Source organism: Embiotoca jacksoni, unplaced genomic scaffold, assembly GCF_022577435.1.
Source record: "Embiotoca jacksoni isolate LCO1_2020_lvr unplaced genomic scaffold, fEmbJac1.0.p SCAF_12, whole genome shotgun sequence".
Taxonomy (NCBI): domain Eukaryota; kingdom Metazoa; phylum Chordata; class Actinopteri; family Embiotocidae; genus Embiotoca; species Embiotoca jacksoni.
In genome coordinates, this window is record NW_027185252.1 from 11,540,471 (window position 1) to 11,559,762 (window position 19,292).

At 38.3% G+C, this 19,292-nt stretch overlaps 1 protein-coding gene across 1 annotated transcript; it reads right to left on the reverse strand.

Annotated features, from left to right (window-relative positions):
* Positions 1-222: 222 nt before the first annotated feature.
* hmgcll1 (3-hydroxymethyl-3-methylglutaryl-CoA lyase like 1) lies at positions 223-13,144 on the reverse strand. Its single transcript, XM_069144824.1, has 9 exons — positions 12,907-13,144; positions 11,309-11,386; positions 10,692-10,799; positions 10,255-10,350; positions 9,917-10,065; positions 9,189-9,252; positions 8,583-8,771; positions 2,053-2,178; positions 223-1,642 (listed from the first exon to the last, which is right to left on the reverse strand). Exons 1-9 carry the CDS (start codon positions 13,000-13,002, stop codon positions 1,520-1,522), a joined length of 1,029 nt encoding a protein of 342 aa, XP_069000925.1. The 5' UTR covers positions 13,003-13,144; the 3' UTR covers positions 223-1,519.
* Positions 13,145-19,292: the final 6,148 nt, after the last annotated feature.

The window sequence follows — 19,292 nt, forward strand, 5'->3', positions numbered from 1 at the left end:
ACCACAGGTACCCTGTTTACAGAGGACCAAAGACACATCCACAACAGATTTTGTTTTTTTTCCTTTTTTTCTCTCTTCATTTTCTTTATCTAGATCATCTTTATCCTGCAGATTATGAGAAAATCATTACCTGATGAATATTTTTCTTTTTTTTTTAAAGCACAATACGGACTATTTGCTAAACTGCTTTAGGAAAGAATCTAAATAAAATTCAGTCTCAGATTCCGTTGTAAAGGTTTCTGTTTTAATATGTTTTACAGGTAGCACAGTAGGGTGTAAACAGACAGGAGAGACATAAAACAACTAAACAACATTTCACTTTATACTCACAGTAGCTTATGTCATGGTAAAATACAAAAATACAATACAAAAAACAATCAAGGAGCACTTCGTCAGTGATCTTTGGCAAAGCTGATGGCAAAAACTCCTCATAGCCTGTTTTTAAAAAGTTCATTTTGTTATAGTTCAGAGGTGGCTTTCTTTCAATTACTATTTATTTCACATCTGCGTAATGAAAAGCAGAAACGTTTTTCAGAAAGGTAAAATGCCTAAGGAGATAGGTACACCTGTGGTGATAATAAATTGAGTTCAGCAAGAAGCCGAAGCAGTCTTAACTCTTATTCGTTTGTATTATCCTTTAAGGCCCCTGAGCTACGCAAAGAGATAAAAGTGATTGACCTTTACCTGGTTTATTTGTCAAAGCCAAATAACTGCAAGCAGGTTTTTAAAATAGAATTTGAGAGTTCAACATTTACAAAGACCAGAATGTGTTCATAATTCCTCGAGTCGTCAACCTACACCTTTATCACAAATGAATTCTTAATACTTAATAGTTAGTTATCTATATCTCGGACCTGTTCTTGCTTATATAATGCCAAATCACACAAAGCAAAAAGTAAACTGAACATGAAAAATGTGTTCATCATTAATGTCCTTGGAGTCAGATTAAAGGAGTTTCTGGTTTATTTCAACCTGGTGTTGACTGTAATGTGGCTACTATGCAGCTGTCAAACTGACATGGACGGAGATTCTGAGAATTCAAGCAAAATGGGCGTTAAAAGTGGATAATTTCTGTTTACTTTCAGTCAGATAGGAAACAAACATTTAACATGGTTGGTTTATGTAAAACTCAACTTTTTTGAAAAGGTCCAGGGAGCTTATGGTAGTCGGTCCGAAAATGCTGCTCACACCCAGTTTTGTATGACTCTTTGAATCTCTAAGGTGATGTTAAAGAGTGCAAAATTATCCTGACCAATACAGCCACAATACCCACATTAATGGGAAATATATTTCAGTTTTAAATAAGGTGTAATTCTCCCTTAAACCATGGAAATGAACTGAAAGTAGGAAATGAAAAATGACAGAGGTGAAATCCTCTCATAATTCTCAAGATGATTTGGATAAGATAGGAGCAGATACAAGGAACAATGTATTTCGAATACAGAAGCAAAGGCAACAGATCTGAAGGCAGCAACAACAGGGGAAGCACTTTAGAGGAAGCAGAGTCAAATATTTAAACCTATTCCTTTGCAGAGAAACATAGTGTCCTGCCTCTTGCCTGGGCCACCTTGGAGTTTGTCTTGCGACATAAAGCATTGCAGATGAAGTGGCCAGCCTCTACAACTTTGACAAGGTTCACACCCTGCAAAAAACATTGCAGTAGTTCAAATGCAATATCTATGAGGTCATTTTGCATTTGTATTAATAATAGGACAAATGAAATCTGTGAATCTAAAGGTTGAATGTTCATGAATTTGAATGGATGTCCACAACAGGTGACATAAAACTAAACTGCAGTGAAAATATTCCACCAGCAGGGGTAGGGATTGTTAAATAAATTGTTCCTGTGAAGGCACATGGAACACCATGGTCTTGCACAAGTTGTGTAAAACCACTGATATTATAAAATAAACATTTACCGAGCAGTATGTTTGCAGAGCGATCTGTTTATGTAAATGAGCTCTGAAAGCTTGTATGAGTTTGGTTTCGTTGGGATTACAGACACATAAAATATAGCAGCTCTGTTCTAATGTACTGTGAAGACATACTTACCGTTTCAATGCCTATGCCATGGAGCATGTAAAGTACATCCTCTGTTGAAACGTTACCAGATGAACCCTGTGCGAAGGGGCAACCTCCCAGGCCAGCTACTGCAGAATCCACCACACAGACCCCCATCTGCAAGGACAAACAACAGAGACATTCAGCACCTCCATGCAGACTTCACCTCAGGTAAAATCCAGGAACAAAGATCCTTGTTCTGCTGGATCTTCCTGCCTGGTGCAGCGCACCTTGCCAGGCCTGCGGTCGTGTTTTACAGCCGAGTCTTGAAGATGAGTGGGCACAGAATGTCCCACAGCATGGCTTAGTCATCCTCTTTGTCAGCGTAAACCACCAGCACCACATAATTATGGCCTTGTTCATATGAGAGGAACATTATAAATGCTGAACACAACATTGCATATGTTTCAGATTCTCCTGGTTACTCATGTTTGTACAGCCCTGCTCTGCCTTTGACCGTGGGGATTCACTTTCCCGCCACACCGAGAAGACAGTTCTTCCTCGGCTGGATAGTGTCCTCTCACCATGTGCCACCACATTTATAATTTTAATATTAATACACAAATTTGCAGTTGCTACAGAAAAATGAATACCATAAATTATTTCACTGACCTCTTTGGTTAAACTGGTCTGCTGTTATTGGTTTTGTGCACACACGAGAAAAAGTTCAAGTTTGTTCACTTTGATACATGTTTGGCTCACTGGCTGCTTACGATCAGCATCACTGTTAAAATTTGTGGGAAAATGTTCTGCTTTTTATTTCTTTACTGCCTTCAAAAGCAAGTGCCTGGCCTCCATAAGAAAATTAATGATGCATTTTCTGTTGTTCTTCTCAATCCACTGCTTTTGTTGGACAGCTTACAAAACAGTTTAAGAACGCTGCTTAGGAAATTTTAGCTCACTGCTTTTGTTTGTTTATTGATTGTTATTTTACACTTTCTCTTAATGCACGTCACAATCAAAGAGACAACTGCAGTACGTGCCATGTTTGTATACCTGTAACCTAAAAATGAGAACAACCTTTGTTTTCACACCAAAAAAATGATGAAGCTTGGCCCTCAGTTATCAGAGTTATTACAGACTAAAGTCTTGGGATGTTTTCCACATGTGCTTGGGATTGTCATGAGAATATTAAAGATGTTTTCCAGCTTCTGTGGCAGAACCAGATGTCTGAGGATCCAACAGTGAGACAAAATTAACACACTGATCCTCTCAGTGGCATCAGGTCGTGAAGGACTTCCCCCCCATGGAGCGGGACAGAGCACGTTAAATTAAAAGAATCTCTATTGCTTTTTTCGGAACAATGCTGCTAATTGGTTGCTTTTCCTCCAGACAAGAGCCTACTTCTTTCAAGGGGCTGTCTGAGCCAGCCGTAATTGCTGTTTGTGTTGGCAGGGAAGAGGAGAAGGTGGGTAGAGGGAGGAGGAGATCTACTCCGTTTTGTGCAGTGCATGAGATTTCCAGACCTTGGTCAAAGCCAGAGTAGGATATTGTACAAGGCAGACTTTTTTTGTAGTATAAACACAGAGTTGTAATCTGCCATGCCAATCCTCTCACTTTCAGCGACTACCCCATAAGGCCACATGTCTTCAGCGTACTGTTTCTGAGAGGAACAAAACAATCCCTTCAGCAGCGTGCCCCGCACCTCTGGACACTAATCACGCAGGAATTGGTGGGCAGCAGCTCGAGCTTGCCAAAACTCAGTTAGATTCACACTGCCGAGAAACCAGATGTGTGCTCAGTGTTAAAAAGCCACATTCAGTGAGCTGTGGCTGTATAAAAACAATGCATTCCTTCGTAAAGACACTACATTTTCAGACTTGCATGATTCGGGATAAGCTTGTTGACATTCTACACTCTGAGTGGACGAGGCTGAGGATGGACATGCTCCCATTTAGGTTTTATAACTGCGGAGACAGAGAGAGTGTGTATTCAGAGAAGGATATGAAGCGCCGATGCTTAAAAACTACATAAACTGGAAGGCTGAAAGAAACTGTCACAGATCTGCTGCTGACACATATATAACCTGCTCCAGGAACACATAAATGAGCCTGCAATGAGAAAACAAACCGCAGACACTGAAGGACAGCTTGGAGATATACCAAACAAACATATAAAGAATAAATAAATGACATTTTTGCTTCATGATTTCTTGAGGCATAAATAGTCTGAACAACATAGTCAAGACATTCACTCTCCAGATGACTTTCACAAATGCAGTTCCAACAACAATAAAAAAAAAATATAATCCTAACATAAAATCCTGCTGTTTTAAAATGAGTCCATTTTATATTCTTTATGCTCAGGGTGAAGTCCTGTAGTCAGTTAAAAGGAGAGAATACTATCAAATCAAAGCATGTGTAACTTTATTCTCCAAAAATGGAATTAATTTGGTCAAAGGTGCCAATAGATACAGAAAAATAAATAGTCACAATAAATAGCCACAGTGTGCCAAATGCACCTGTTCATGAGAACAAGTTATTAACCAAATCTGAGTTGTAATAAAATCATCTTTAAAATCAATTTAGGAATGGGGCTGAAATAGAAAGAACCAAAGGGCTTAACAACAGCAATTATTTTATTTACAATAATTTCTCAAGTGTTCACCTTTTCTGTTTTTTTACTATAAAAATGTTTTATATGCTTTTCTAAAATGTTTTTAAACATATCAGACCATCTTAAAAGAGATTTTTATCATCAATATTTTTTAGTTTCATAGAATTTGATCGTGTAATTGCTAATTTCATCTGCAGCATGTATCTTCATTTATTATTGACTTTGATTCTGTTGGGTTTTTGCTGAAATGTTGCACATCACCGTGAGGGACAGTGGTGACAATGAAGATAATGATGATCATAAAATGAAGCTGTTATAAATGTAATTATACCCTCATCATATCAACATCCGCCAATGAGGTCAATATAAAGTTGTACTAAAGTTATCAACACACCAGTCAATACAATGACATGACTGAGTGTTAGTAAAACAAAGTAACTGACCCGCACAGCCGGTCATGTTTGAACGCTGCCTCATGGAAGGAGACAAAAGAAAACAGTGTATATGAATGTTTTTGTTAGCGGAGAGCTCAAGTGTGCGCCCAAACAGATTATACTGTATTCCCCAGCTGCAGTAGTACACAATACACCAAAATTGCAGGTAAGAATAAATAATTTTCCCTGCCAAGCCTGTGAAATCTAAGTACATACATTGTCATTGTGAGACCTGCCAGAGTAGGTCTGTAACAAAGCCCCCCCAGACCTCCTGAAAAAAAGAAAAGGTACAAAGACTGAGGAATGTCTTTATCAGGAACAAAAGAGGTGACTCAGGGCTGACAGCACTGGGGGAATTCATTTCTCTCCCAGTTGGTGGTGTGGAGTTCTGGCACACAGTAATGAAAAACTATGATAAAATCTTTCATTTCCTTCTTGTTTATGGGTGAGCAAATGGTAAGCTAAATATCCCCGGCTGCAATTATTTTCTGTGGCCATGGGGCAGCTGTGATGAATCATCCAAAATATCATCCACGGAGGAATTCTACTGCCGCTCTGCACTTTTTCACTCTGCCATCCAAAAACAGAGCTAACTTTGAAAATATCTGCTACTTTAGACATTGCTGAGCTTTTCTTCAAGACAGATTATCAAAAGAAAGCTGTTAATATGAGAGTTGATCTGTAATTACTAGAGCGAATAAATGAGCTAGCTATATGAAGAAATGAATGTATCATCATTAAGGTGCTTTGTCTATGGTGGGTGTGTAACTCTTGTTGATTACATGTTTCTGGCTCTTTGTTATTCTGGACAAGAGCACTGTAAATTATTGACATTAACGCAGCAACTACGCAGTAACTTCTGCAAACTAAAAGACCCAAAGCACAATCATCTTCTGCACAGCATTTATTTACAGTCCTGTAAAATAACGCGCTACCGAAGTTTTTAGAGCTGGGTCTGCAGCTGCAGCGCCATTCATCACATGCTCGGCATCGAGCAAATGAAAGGATCATTTTCCACCGGTCTTTAAGCACAGCATTGTCAGAGAGTTCAACAGCCAAGCGACAGACGAGTTAGGAGCCCCCCAGGGCCCTTCTATCCACCTCGCTCCCACTCGCTTTGTCCAATAGACACTGAATAGGTGAGCCTTTGTGCTGACCCCCTCACATCTGTTGACCCACCCAGCCCCCAATGAGCTTCCTCCTCTGTGGTGACAATGTGCTGCGGAGAACTGATACAGCCATATCTGCGTTACCTCTGTTTTATGTCTGGATATATGTCAGGTTTACACTTGCTACGGGCAAAGTGATGATAAACACCCCCAAAGACAGCTCTTCCACACAGTTTTACAGCCCAGGTACATTTTTGTGAGCTGTTCAGAAACAGAGTGTATTACTGTAAAAGTCCATTATGTTTGTTTTCTTCTTCACTACAATACATGTGTATCCTGGGATGGGAGGGCCCGTTGGAAATATCTTATGTTCATTAAGATTCTGGGATTTCTTTCCAGTGGGCAGTTTGTGAATCATCTTGCTTTGTGGGGAGGCTTAGATCATGTTTCTTAATGCCCCTCTTCCTCGTTGACTGATGGTTCCTGGTTTTCTGTGTGTCCCATTGTAACATATACACAACAGAGGACACATTCATAATGTCATAAAGTGCCAAATTGTCATTAAAGATTCAGACTTACAGGGAATTTTATAAACTTTTGGAAAAGGAAACATTCTTCAGTTCCACAATGAAAATGGCAATATTTGTTTAAAAGTAGAGGGTCAAATGTATTTCTGAGATTAGACAGGATTATATTTTGAATTTGACATAAAAAAACAAAAAAAACATTAAATGGCCAAAATAAACGTCCATCAGCCCTAATTAAAATACTGACAAGACTCTTTACATCTTTTGCCAAACTGCAGAGGAAAATAAACACTTTGAACGTTCCTCAAAACGTGTCAAAAAAGATTGATTGGAAGCAGGTTCACTTATGATTATTCCCAGCAGGAATAATGATTGAAGACCTTGAAAAAGACATGCGATCTCCTCAATGTTGGCAGTTATCTGAGAAAGTTGAAATATATCCTGGAACAAGAATCACCACCTCAATGCTGCTTCCACATCTGGTTGCTCCTCTTCATGTCATCATGAGTAACTACATTGATTTATGCACAGGCTGGGCATTTATCCATGATTGGCCTGTAGCTCTCCACAAAAATATTCATACAGTATTCATCATAAGAAGAAGGATGAGCATGTGAAAGCAAAGGTACTCCAGATCCTCGCCAAACCACTGGGAAAGCAGAGAGTAAAGCTGTCAAACAATTTAACATAAGAGGATATGAGGAGCAAGCGGATGATGCTTTTCTGTCTTGTGCTGGTCCAAAGGAGAATCTACACTTCCAACTGAGGTATATGGGCTTCCTCTACAGACCTCTGCCAGACAAACTGTTGGCAACTTTCACATCCCTCCCACAATGATCAGGATGTTTTCTTCTCATAAGAGAGGTGAGACTCACGCCTGTCCTCCCAGAGTTATACATAGTCATGTCTTCCTTTTCTTCAGACTTCAGAATTTTTCAATCGCTCTCCCTTTTCAGAGACCCCCCCCCCATGACTCCAACAAATCAGCAGAGATGTCTCTGACTTTCAAAGATAACTGTTCGACTCCTGTGAGGTTTTGAGAATTTTCAAGCTCTTTCCTCTGTGTTTTCACAGGTTCCTCCACCCAACGTCTGGAGCAATCCGTTCCCCTTTTTGATGATTTCAGGCAGAGCTTGTTTCATTTTTAGTGTTTCTTTTAAAGGTTAGTGTTTTTTGTAACGCCAGGCTCAGACTACATAGTACTGGTACAAAAGTAGCTTGATTAGAAAGACGTACAGACAATAGTTCGTGATTTCCTGTTCCTTCTCTCCCATTGAGTGACTTCTTCCACAATGTGCCAGTAACATTGGTCAACAGGAGCTCATCTCATCACACAACATGACAAAGTGGAAGTGCTAAAGGATAGGATGTCCATAGTCTCTTCTTATTGTGACCCACAGATGGCTCCACAATTATTTTGTATTTCTCTGTGACATCAACAGCCGTAACTGGAGGCATTATGTTTTCAAGTTTAGTGTCCGTCCATGGGATCATTCCAGTCTTGTGGAACAGATTTCAAGAAAAAAGATGGAATTCCTTTCAATTTGGCACAAATGTTCACTTGCTCACAAGGATGAACTAATTTTATTCTTTGGCTAGATTATTGTACCTGTGTACCGTTGCCAACCTGATTTTTGTTATATGACTAAGAAAACTGCCTTCTCTCCATTACCTACAGTAACTGCATTCTGCGTTTGAGTCTTCCACTGAACACTAGTCATTTTATCTTGTTTCTCGAAAGTCTTAACTAAGTCATCAAGAGCCTTTTCTAACACAAGACACACAACTACTTCTTCAAGTTTTAGGATTAATAATCATAGTGATAATAATCCTTATGGTGAGCAGTAGTAGTACTTTTGAGTTTACACATCATACCATACATTCGGAGCGCTTACCTGAAGTGCAGTAAGGATGTTGGGCAGTGCTTGCCCACATGTGTCATGGCAGTGAACTGCTAGGGCACTGACTGGCACCTCCTTCATCACCTTCTGCAGCATCTTAAACATGGAGCCTGGAGTACCAATGCCAATGGTGTCCCCCAAGGAAATCTCATAACAGCCCATTTCGTACAATCTCTTTGCCACCTAGACAACAGTGAAATATGGAAAAATGGTCTCGTTAAAAGAAAATCATGCTGCAGTAGAATTGTTAATGCTTATCAAAGATGTATCATAACAAGTTTTGTTCAGTAATAAAATCTGACAAATCTTCTTTGATTGATTTAATCTGTGGTTGTAAAAGAAATATGAGGAACCCTGTGATTCACATTCATACATGATAATGAACTGACAAACAAGGGAACGAAGTTTTGAGTTCAAACATATTCATTAAAAGCTTTTTTTTAATTCAGGTTAAAGTTTATTAATCATAAAAAAAACCTCCATATCTCCTGGGACAATTACACATTGTGCTGAGATAAGAGCCTAGTTTAATTAAATGAGCATTATCTCATAAATGTATTTCATATTATTCTAAAATACGAATGTAAATTATTATCTTACCTCGGCAACTTTGGAAGGATCAATCTGTCCCTCATGGGGACACCCGAGTGCACAAGAAACATACCTGAAAGAGGACAAAGTTTAGGAATTTTTAAATTATTTTTCACAACTGACAAAAAGCTAAACAATTTCTTTGGGCTGGCAGAAATGTACTGTAATGGAGAACTTCCTTCCATCATTTTAGTACTCAGTTTTTTGGTCTTGTTAATTTGACTGTTCATCACTTTGTCAGCTGATATCTCAAAGGAATACAAACATTTAGACGAGATTTGGTCAACAGATCAGTGATTAGAGTCTCTATTCCATTTGTTTATTAACCATATATGGTATCGGAAAAGTGCCAATGTTTCCAGGAACTTGCTGTTGTTCTGATGTCTTTTTCTGGACAAAGAGTTTCATATGCATTGCAGTTGCTGTGGTCTGCTTTTCCATGTATGATAAAAGGCCAACTATATTCAGTAACTTTCCCTGTTTGGTTTGCTTTAATGTCCATCTGGACTTGTGGTTTACTGATGCACAGATATAACCTGGTGAACATCTGGAACTTTCCTGCAAAGGTATCATTACTGAGTTGTGTTTTGTCCTATATAGAAACTGCAGTACGTTCAACTGGTTTGTGTCCCTTCAGAGAAAAGAAGTGATAATCAGCATGAACTTAGAAAGTGAGTAAAAAGTTTGATGTGCCTTTTCAGTCATTGTAAGTGACAATCAATATCCAGAATACTTACCCACGGACTGGAATTTGTCGCTCTTTGGCAGCGTTAATGACTTCCTCAAACCTCAGCATACTTTCATCAATGGAGCAGTTAATATTTTTTTTACTGAAGGTTTCAGACGCTGACCCAAACACCGCCACTTCAGTAGCACCAGCTGCGACCTTAAAACCACAGAGTAAATGAACTTGTAAAACTGTTTTGAAGACAGTGTCAGAGTCACACTTACGTAAGTATAGGAATTATTTGGCTTAGAAGAATGCAGCACCAACAATTAACTCAAACTGACAAGCATGAGTAAATATGGTGAATTATATAATTGTTGTTATGCTGCAGTGAAAATGAAATCTTACAGCATCCTGAAAGCCTTGCATGTTAGGTGTCAAAACAGGGTACCGAACATGAGGTGCTCTCTGTATTCCTCTGAGTACATCAGTGTGGTCTGCCATCTAAATGAAGGGAGAAAATATATGATGTAGAAAAAGAAATCTTTTCAATATGTTCCTGGAAATACATGCATGAATATTTTTACATGTTTGTAGGCAGATAATTCATGAGGGACTGAATTATTTTCACTTTACACTTCTCGTTATAAACAAAACTTGTTCACATTTGATTTATTTTTCAGAATGCAACTATATAAAGAATTCAATATTTTTTTTCCAATTCTGTCTGTGACCCCAACAAGGATGCAAGAGGAGCAGATTTTCCTCAGTACTTACGCAGGCAAGAAAGAGCGCCTAATAAATCACTCAGCACTCTTTTGCAGTGCACAAAGAAGAGTTATTACCTGCGGTACCCACTTTGAAGACACAAAGCTGGTGGCCTCGATCACAGACAGGCCCGTTCCTGAGAGCATGTCTATCAGCTGGATTTTTACCCCTGTCGGAACAATTTCCTGGGGAACAATGAAACTCAAACAGTTCTTTCTGGTTTTGATTCCACTCTAGATAGGAGGTGTAACAAGCAGATATATAGCTTTTATTTTCCCCCACTATGCTGCTCGCCATTCATTTTGATATCTATGTTTGACCTGCTGAATCTTGCACTTGCTGAATATTTCAAGATCCTTTAAAATACACATATTTATCAAAATAACGTGGTGTTAGAATTATTTCTACATCAAGTGCAATCTGTAAAACGACTGGTGTGCAATTAGGAAATGCTAAAGCTGTGACATGCTAAGCAGAGTAAACTCAGCCAGAAGCTGTGTCATCTCTCCTATTCAATTTCAAAGAAAATATAAAACATATGCTCCCGGCAATTATAGCACACAACCCATATGTTATGAATTGTTATATGTATAAAAAAAAAAAAAAAATGGGAGTTTCCAGGGAGGATCATGAATAGAAATAGAAAACAAGGGTTCCTATGAATACATATAAGATTCGAGACATGAGAGTGTACCTTTTCATTTTGAAGCCCGTCTCTTGGCCCAACTTCAACGATTTTGACAAACTGTGGATACTCGTGTCCCGTAATAGTCTGGAAAAATATCAAAGAGAAACAGAAAAGAGTATCAAGAGAGAAATATTGCTGGACAGAACACTCAACACTGAAATGTCAGCCATCCTTTTGGTGTGGGATGCTCCAGGACATGTTATTTCTAACATGAATAACTCTCTACCTCAAAGCCAGATGAAACCTGAGAACCAAAACATGAGCTTGTCATGCCATTAGGATGCAAACTCGGGAGATGTGTCATAGAGAAGTTAGGGTAACTCCACATAAACCACAGGGGATATTAAGAGGATCAGGGTATTTTTCTGGTCGGAGCCTCATAATTTTAAAAACAAACTCTTGTTGAATTTTAATGTAAAACCTCAACTGGGATGAAAGATTATAGAATTTACACAGCTAATGTCTTTAATTGGGTGACAGTGATATTTTAAAAAAGACCACCTATCTGACCATAATCTGTCTCATGAAATTTGGGGGAGCGCACACACACAAAACAAGCTAAATTAAAACAAAATAGTTTAACAATCTCTTATAGCTCACGGCTAACCTGTTCGCCAACGGGTCCTTTATTATAACCAGCAGATGTTAGCGTACGTTTGGAGTCAGTTTTCTGTCAATTAGTCACAGTTCCTTTGTTTCATCCTCACAAATTCCTGAGAGAAATATCTTTCTTTAGGTTGCTACATTAAGATGTCTTCACCATGTTAACTCAGTTACCTTTTGTGCTTAGCAGTTAACTAACCTAGTTTAGAGTAACAGCTGAGCAGTGGTCGAACGTAATAGCTAATTGTACTTAATAAATACTGTATATTGAGATACTTATACTAGTTATATTTTATGCTAATGTATACTTATAATTCACTACACTTTAAAGTGAAATACTGTCTTTTTATTCCATATTATTTATGATGTGGTCATACTGCAAATTTGTCCAACAAATTATAAAGTACTTAAAACTTACTCCACAAAATTCAACCATGCTACTTACTGTGAACTTTCATTTAATGCAGTATTTTCTGTGGTATTGCTGCTGTTCATTGAAAAGGACACCCAACAAAACTCATATTCAAACTCAGGAAAGGTGCAAGCTAAAAGTCCATCAGGATGAGCTGAAAAGCTTCATAATGTTGATGCTCCTTAGTTAATTTCATTCACCTATCTGATCTAGTCATCTGAATATGCGATCAGTTAACTTGAGTGTAATGCACAGCCTATTTGGCCTCTGTAATAGAGGAGATTTCTTCTCAAGTTGTTCTCATCCATTCGAACACTGTTACACAACACAGAGGAGCATCTATCCTGATTTTTTTGCTGCATGCGGTCATTCACAAGTGAAAATATATTAGCATTATCATTTAGAGAAAATCCCATAAATCTTTTTTCTTAATATGTAAAATTGGAGCAGAATTTGAAGGGAAGATGACGATTACATAAGCAGCACCAGCGCTGTCACCAGTGGCTGCTGCTGTGCTGCCTCTCTGTCATGAGGGAGTCATGTGGCAGAGCATGTGCAGCAGATTAGAAACAAGGAAAACGACGCCCACCTTTTCCTCCTGCAGCCAGCGTTTCAGCCATGGATAGTCCTCGATGAGTTGCTCATAGCTCAGGCAGTGCTTCACTGAGGTGGGTACGTTACCCATCTGAATGGCTGCTGTTCAGCCGGCTGCACCTCAGCGTCCTCCGAGAACAACCTGCACAGATGAATGACAGAGCAAATTGATGAGTCAGATCTGTAACACTAATGCAGGCCTGGAGGGCCTCGCTGCATGAGGAGATTAAATTAGAGGATGGCTGCAGACGGTTGCAGGATGATTCACCGGTTGCCATGCCAACCACATCTCTGGCAGGGAGGGGGATCATAACAGAGAGAAATAGGGGTGGAGACAAAGAGAGGAAATGGTGTGAAGCAAAGTGGCAAATGGAGCGATATGCGAGATTAGTTTGGACTGAGACTTGTGGACGATTTTGACATTATGTTTTTACAATAATATACATCTCTAAAAGGGAATATCTACAGGTGCAGCCCAGAAAGAGATGCAATAAGGAAAGACGAGTTTAAACAAATGCAACCTAGCTCCAAAGGATTTATTAAAAGGCTGAGTCCTGATTGGAAGAATTCAACACAGTATTGTCAAAACGTCTTTCTGTTGATCTTTTATCTTGATTCAACAAGATTAGATGCACATTCACCTCCCCGCTCCACTAAGAATTGAAGTCTTCATCGAAACAGCCTGTTTGATTGATCTCCTGTGACATTAACTGTTGAGAGGTTTCCATTGCCAGACGTGCCACTGCTGCCAATGTCAACTGCATGGTGTAATAAAATCCCTTGTTAAGCCAGGGCAACATTTACCAGAGAAAGAGCCATTCTGAGCCCAGATGTTAACAATAGAGGGACTTAATGAAGTCCTCACATTCAACCATCTCACTACACTAAACTGCTCTGTGATGAGAGACCTTTACCTCTCTCAGGGGAGGTAGGCGACTCATATGATCAGCCTTGAAAAAGCCTTTTTTGTTGCAGACTTCAAGGTTGATCTCTATCAGTTGCCACCCCCTATATTTTAAAATCGTTTTTGCTGTATTACCTTTAATTACTTATTCATGCTCCTCTTACAGAAAAGCAAAGCGCAGCAGCATTGCATGAATTTTGAAGTATAAAACTTTTATTTGGCTTTTTACATTGAACCAAATCATTGTTTCTGCAAACTTCTGTTGCAGTTATATTTGTATCCAAATAATTGTTCATTCATTTGACATAATTTCATGGTTTTGCTGGTTTGTTGGGCTTTAAATTATTTTCAGATGAATGTAAATCTGTTCTTTAATGCAGCAGAGCTCGGAAATAATGAAAACAGCATTTTGCAGACGCACTAAATTAGTAAGAAATGTTGATACCATAGCACATAAAGTATGTTTACTGTAAGTAGAAACATTTTTAACTAATATGCAACAGAAGCAATAATAATTTAACAATTCTTTACATCACAAAATAAGTTTGACAAACTGTTGTCATGATGACCATAACAAATGTAAGTCAGGATTTGTCTGTTTTCAGGGAAATAATGGGACTCTTCAAAATGTCTCTTTTTCAGTCAGTGATAACTGCATCAATCACTTAAACCTGACTGACCTTTTAAATTTTATACTTTCAAGGAAACTCAGCAGCTGTGGTTTATCTTGACGAAAACCAGCTGCGGAAGGTCACTTTAAAGAAGTGGCCTTCAGGGGGTTTTCTGCTTTAAAGAATCAATGTAATGCAGGTCAGTAGAAACTTTAAAGTTCAAGATGGTACGTAAGTTGAGAAAAATGTTGACAATAGTACTGAAAAATATACTTTTTGTAAGATGTCAGAGAAATATTAAAAGCTATTTGAAGTGTAGATCCAAGCTAGCACTGATTTGTGAAGCAGAAACATAAGCATTAACTTTTTTCTCTTTTACATGCACATGTGGTATAAAAATAATCAAAATAATCAAAATTACTTTTAAAGTTAATTAGCTTTACTTTTACCTACGACAAGCGGATTTTCGTTGTGGTTGTTTTTTTTGGTTTGTTTGTTTGTCAGGAGGATTCTGGGAAAACTGTCCACCTGATTTTCATGAAACTTGGTGGAAGGGTGTAACATTAGCCGAGGAAGAACCAACTAAAGTTTTGAGCGGATCCGCATCACAGGGGAGGATTCACAAATTGGTTTTCCCTTTTAAAAGCATTCAGCCTGGTATCACACCCATCAATCAACCAGAGGATACCATGTCAGGGTCACATTTTGCCTCACCTAGGTGTGAAAAACCCACACAGTCAAGGTAAAAGAAGCAGGTCATGTAACGAAGTCCATGCAGGAAGGAGGTCGGAGGTGGTAGATGGAACAAACACGGTACCTACAATGGAAAGACTAGTGTTTGGACTAGAGTCCATGACAAAGCAAATGTCAACAAGGATTTTAATTTGTTTTTAAAGTAAGTTGCGTACATAATGTAATGCATTTAACTTGCCTATCAGACATAATGTTACTTCCATAAATTACTTATTTTAACCCATACTTTGGTCTTTTTCTAAACCTAATCACGTGTTTTTTGTTGCCTAATCTGAAGGCACCTTACTTTTCAATGCCAAGTGAGGCAAAATGTGACACTGACATGGTATCCTCTAGTGGACTGATGGTGTACTTTGGCATAATACCGGTTTGCAACATTGCGAGGACTTTTGACTGTGCATCTTTAGTCATCAATCAACACAGATAGGAGTAAATTTCAGTAGTGACAAAACATAGGCCATTCTAGAAATACTGAATTGACTGAATCTCACAATCCACATTAACAGGTACCAGTAAACCTCTGGGATACACATGTACTTGATTAAACGTAATACTGAAAACAGTTTTGGAAAGATATCCAGTCATATATTAAATAGTGGTTGCAGTTTGTATATCAGGAAGAGTGGACGATTGGCCTTTGCTGCAGTCAACACTGTCCAAATGACCTCCTAGTTTTCTGTAAGTAGTAGGACTAGCTATTTTGAGCATTTCTGTTTAGGGTGAGGAATTTTCAGGATTCTCTGTTAGTTTGGCATCTGTCAACCAAATCAACTGGTGGCTTTTTCTATAAAACATTATAAAATTTACCTGGTTCCAGACCTGAAAAATTATAGCACACAAGTCTGATTTGTTCAGTGATTTAAATTGAGTGGAATAATGAAGTGAAACAAAATGGTAATTCAACATAATTACCTGGCTTTAGCACACAGAAACAACTCTACATCAGATTAAAGTCTGTAAAGGGACAACGTGTCTACGTTTGTGTAGATTAGGCAAACATATTTGCCCTGACAGGAAAAGGGATGTCTCTGCGCTAGTTTGTAAGCATCTCCTGAGAACAATATATTTTACACATGAGTATTTTGGAGACCAAGCAGAAGATGAATGTCAAAAAATATCCAATAAAAATCAAACATTACAAATGTCACACTAAATGTTAAATACAAATCAAACACTGCAAATGTCACACAATGTTTGTGAACTAGGGAAACTTACACACAAAAGAAAGAGACTATTCTCTTTCGAAGAAAGAAACAGATGTGAAAAACAGTACTTTATAGATTACAGGTTTCGGCATGGCATGAAAGAGGTTTTAAGCTCTCAGATATATACTGAAAACAAAGTCGAAGAAAGAAAACAGGAACCAGATTAAATCAATTTTCAACCTCCATCCGTCTTCAATTTCTACATCATGGATTTAACTGAACTGTAACAACAAGAGAGTCCTGGTGCTGAGCAAATAGCACATGATCATCACCCTGAAAGTAACAGTCATCACATAGACTTTTATATACATGGAAGATGAAAACGTCTGTTAGATATACAGTTAAGATGATAACACTCATTCCTACAGCAGCAGACCACTTGATGGTATAACATTGAAACAGAATCATGCATAAGAAATGCAGCACAGAAGAGCAAAGAAAGAACGTATATAAAGGATTTTGCTCTCAAGGAAGGAAAAGCCTCACCGCCCTGTTTCATTTCCATAATATTTAAATATGTGCCACGAGAAAAAATAACCACAAACACCTTGCTTAAAAATAAAATATAAAGTCTCTATAAAAATAGCAGCCTAACCTACAGTTCCTTCAGGAAGGCCGGCCACTCTGAGCCAACTTTCCACAGCTCCCCTCAGAGACAGCATGTGTGTTAAAGATTATCCCTGCAGTAATCATACCGCCAAGCGCCCCGTGGCTTTCAGTCACAAAAGCCACTGACCGATGTGTTTGGTTTGTGTCCACACATGATCCCATACAGGACTGTTGAGCATCATTTAATAAAATACAATATTTTGTCTACACTCTGCACATGCAGTTTAAAGTATTGCTGTGGGTCTCACTTGTTTCATAATAATGAATAACAAATTTAATAAGGAGTGTGATCAAAACCCCTTAAATTCTCACCAGTTAATGATCAATGGGGTGCAATATAAACATATCAATGCCTCACAAAGGCGCTAGTTGACACCACTTTGTCACAGATACATTCAAGCGGATGTTTCTAAGCAGACGGATATTTATTGCGTAGATTTTTATATTGCACCGTGGAGAACTTCACGGCTGGATTACGGCTCCACCTGGATCATAAAGTATAGAGATTTCCTTCAGTGTATTCTTATCCTTGGTGGGAGAAATTGAATTTCACAGTCAAATTTACAGCTGCCAGAATACACATGAACTGAGTTAAAATGAGGCTGTTGACATTTCTGTGCTTTTAACTGTAAATTGGTAACAGTAGCATGTTTTGTTCATTATTTTAATGAAAGTATGAGAAGATGAGGGCAGAAAACATAGTGTTTTATCAAAGAATAAGTGAACAATATTGAAAATCTGAGTGTAGAGTTCACACACAGGCGTGAAGGACAAAACACCTGACTGATTATAGTGACATGAGTCTATATTGTCAAAGATAAATAGGCCCTAGTTAAATATTCCTTCTTCATTCTAAAGAGCTCCACTTTTGTGTGACATCTACCCAAATGACAAAACCAAAGAATGATATGTTTCATTGTCTAAACACGTGGACAGGAAGCTTTCAAACTACATCCAAGACAAAGAGTTTCTCAACAGTGTAGAAAAGATATGTGACTGTTTTTCCTCTAATTGTTTATCTTGGAGGTTTCAGTGCTGCTGAGCAAAGTATTACCTTCACTCCACAGTATAGCTTGGATGCTTTTAGTTGTCTTGGCTACTACACTGAGATTTTTTTTCTTCAATTTAAAGTCTTGGACAAATTTAGTTTTAGAGTGTTTTCAATTTGAAAACATCAGACCAGCATGTTTTTATGGAGTGAGATTTTGTTCTGCCTCTCCTTTGTCCTTTCTTTCTTTCTTTAGTTCATAATTGTGCCCAGATATCAGATTCCTCTGTTGCAGCAGCATAATAAAGCGGCATTATTTGAAAGCTCAGTGATACAGTAAATCAGTGTGATTAATACAGGATAGACACATGTTTGGCCTTAGAAGCAGGTTAATAGCCTGTGCATCTGCTTTGGATTTTATTTTACCTTTAAACCTTTTTATTGTTTGTTTGTTTGTTTTATGTGTTCTTTGACATCAATGTTTCAATAGGAGGGCGACACAAGGACAGAGCTAACCTAACCTGCACAAAAAGAAGAGAACAGGCATTGTTAGCATATCAGATGCTGTTCATAAAACCACAATCTTAATCTTAAAATACTCACATTTTATGGATTCTCACTGAAAATATGTTTCACAAACACGGTATGTAATAGAAAAAAGAAGAGAGAGGAAAGCCCAAGTTGTTTTTACTCAAAAAAAAAAAAAAAAAAAAAAACTGCTTGTAAATCCATGTTATAGATACAAAGTAAACACAAACTTTTAATTAATGATTCCAGTTCATTTATTAGATTGGCTCAGAGAAACACTCCCAAACAGCATTTAAAGATGAAATTCACCTGACCTGCATATTTTATCACAACTAAAAGGACAAGATTTTAAAACTGTTTAAATGCACAGGTGCCAGCTCTAATGTTAACGGGAAGTGACAGTTAAGTTCACAAACAGCCTGTTGTAACTCAGAGAACCCAAAACCCTTCTGGTCCCCAGCTCGGGAAACCAATGTGCATATGTGAATAACAAGCAAACACAACAGTGTTTCTGCGCTGCCCTCTGCGAGGACACATTCCTCGCTGGTCCTGCTGCAGCCTTGTCATACCAAACAACATGTAAAAATGTGACCCATATGGTCTCCCTTTCAGGAGGGACTGATTGAGCTGTATGGAAGTCAGAGCCCACCCACAGAATACAAATAAGGAGAACCATATGTGGGGAGATGAATTAGGTAAACTGCACAACATTTTTATTAGATACAATTTCACTTGCCTTGTGGATGGACTGCAAGGTAACACTTTGAAAATAAACTGTAAGCC

Excerpts from the sequence above, each read along its gene's own strand:
- hmgcll1 (XM_069144824.1), bottom strand. The coding sequence starts at position 13,002 with ATGGGTAACGTACCCACCTCAGTGAAGCACTGCCTGAGCTATGAGCAA. Across the intron at positions 11,387-12,906 it reads GCTGGCTGCAGGAGGAAAAG|ACTATTACGGGACACGAGTA; the intron begins GTGGGCGTCGTT and ends ATATTTTTCCAG. Across the intron at positions 9,253-9,916 it reads CGACAAATTCCAGTCCGTGG|GTATGTTTCTTGTGCACTCG; the intron begins GTAAGTATTCTG and ends GTCCTCTTTCAG.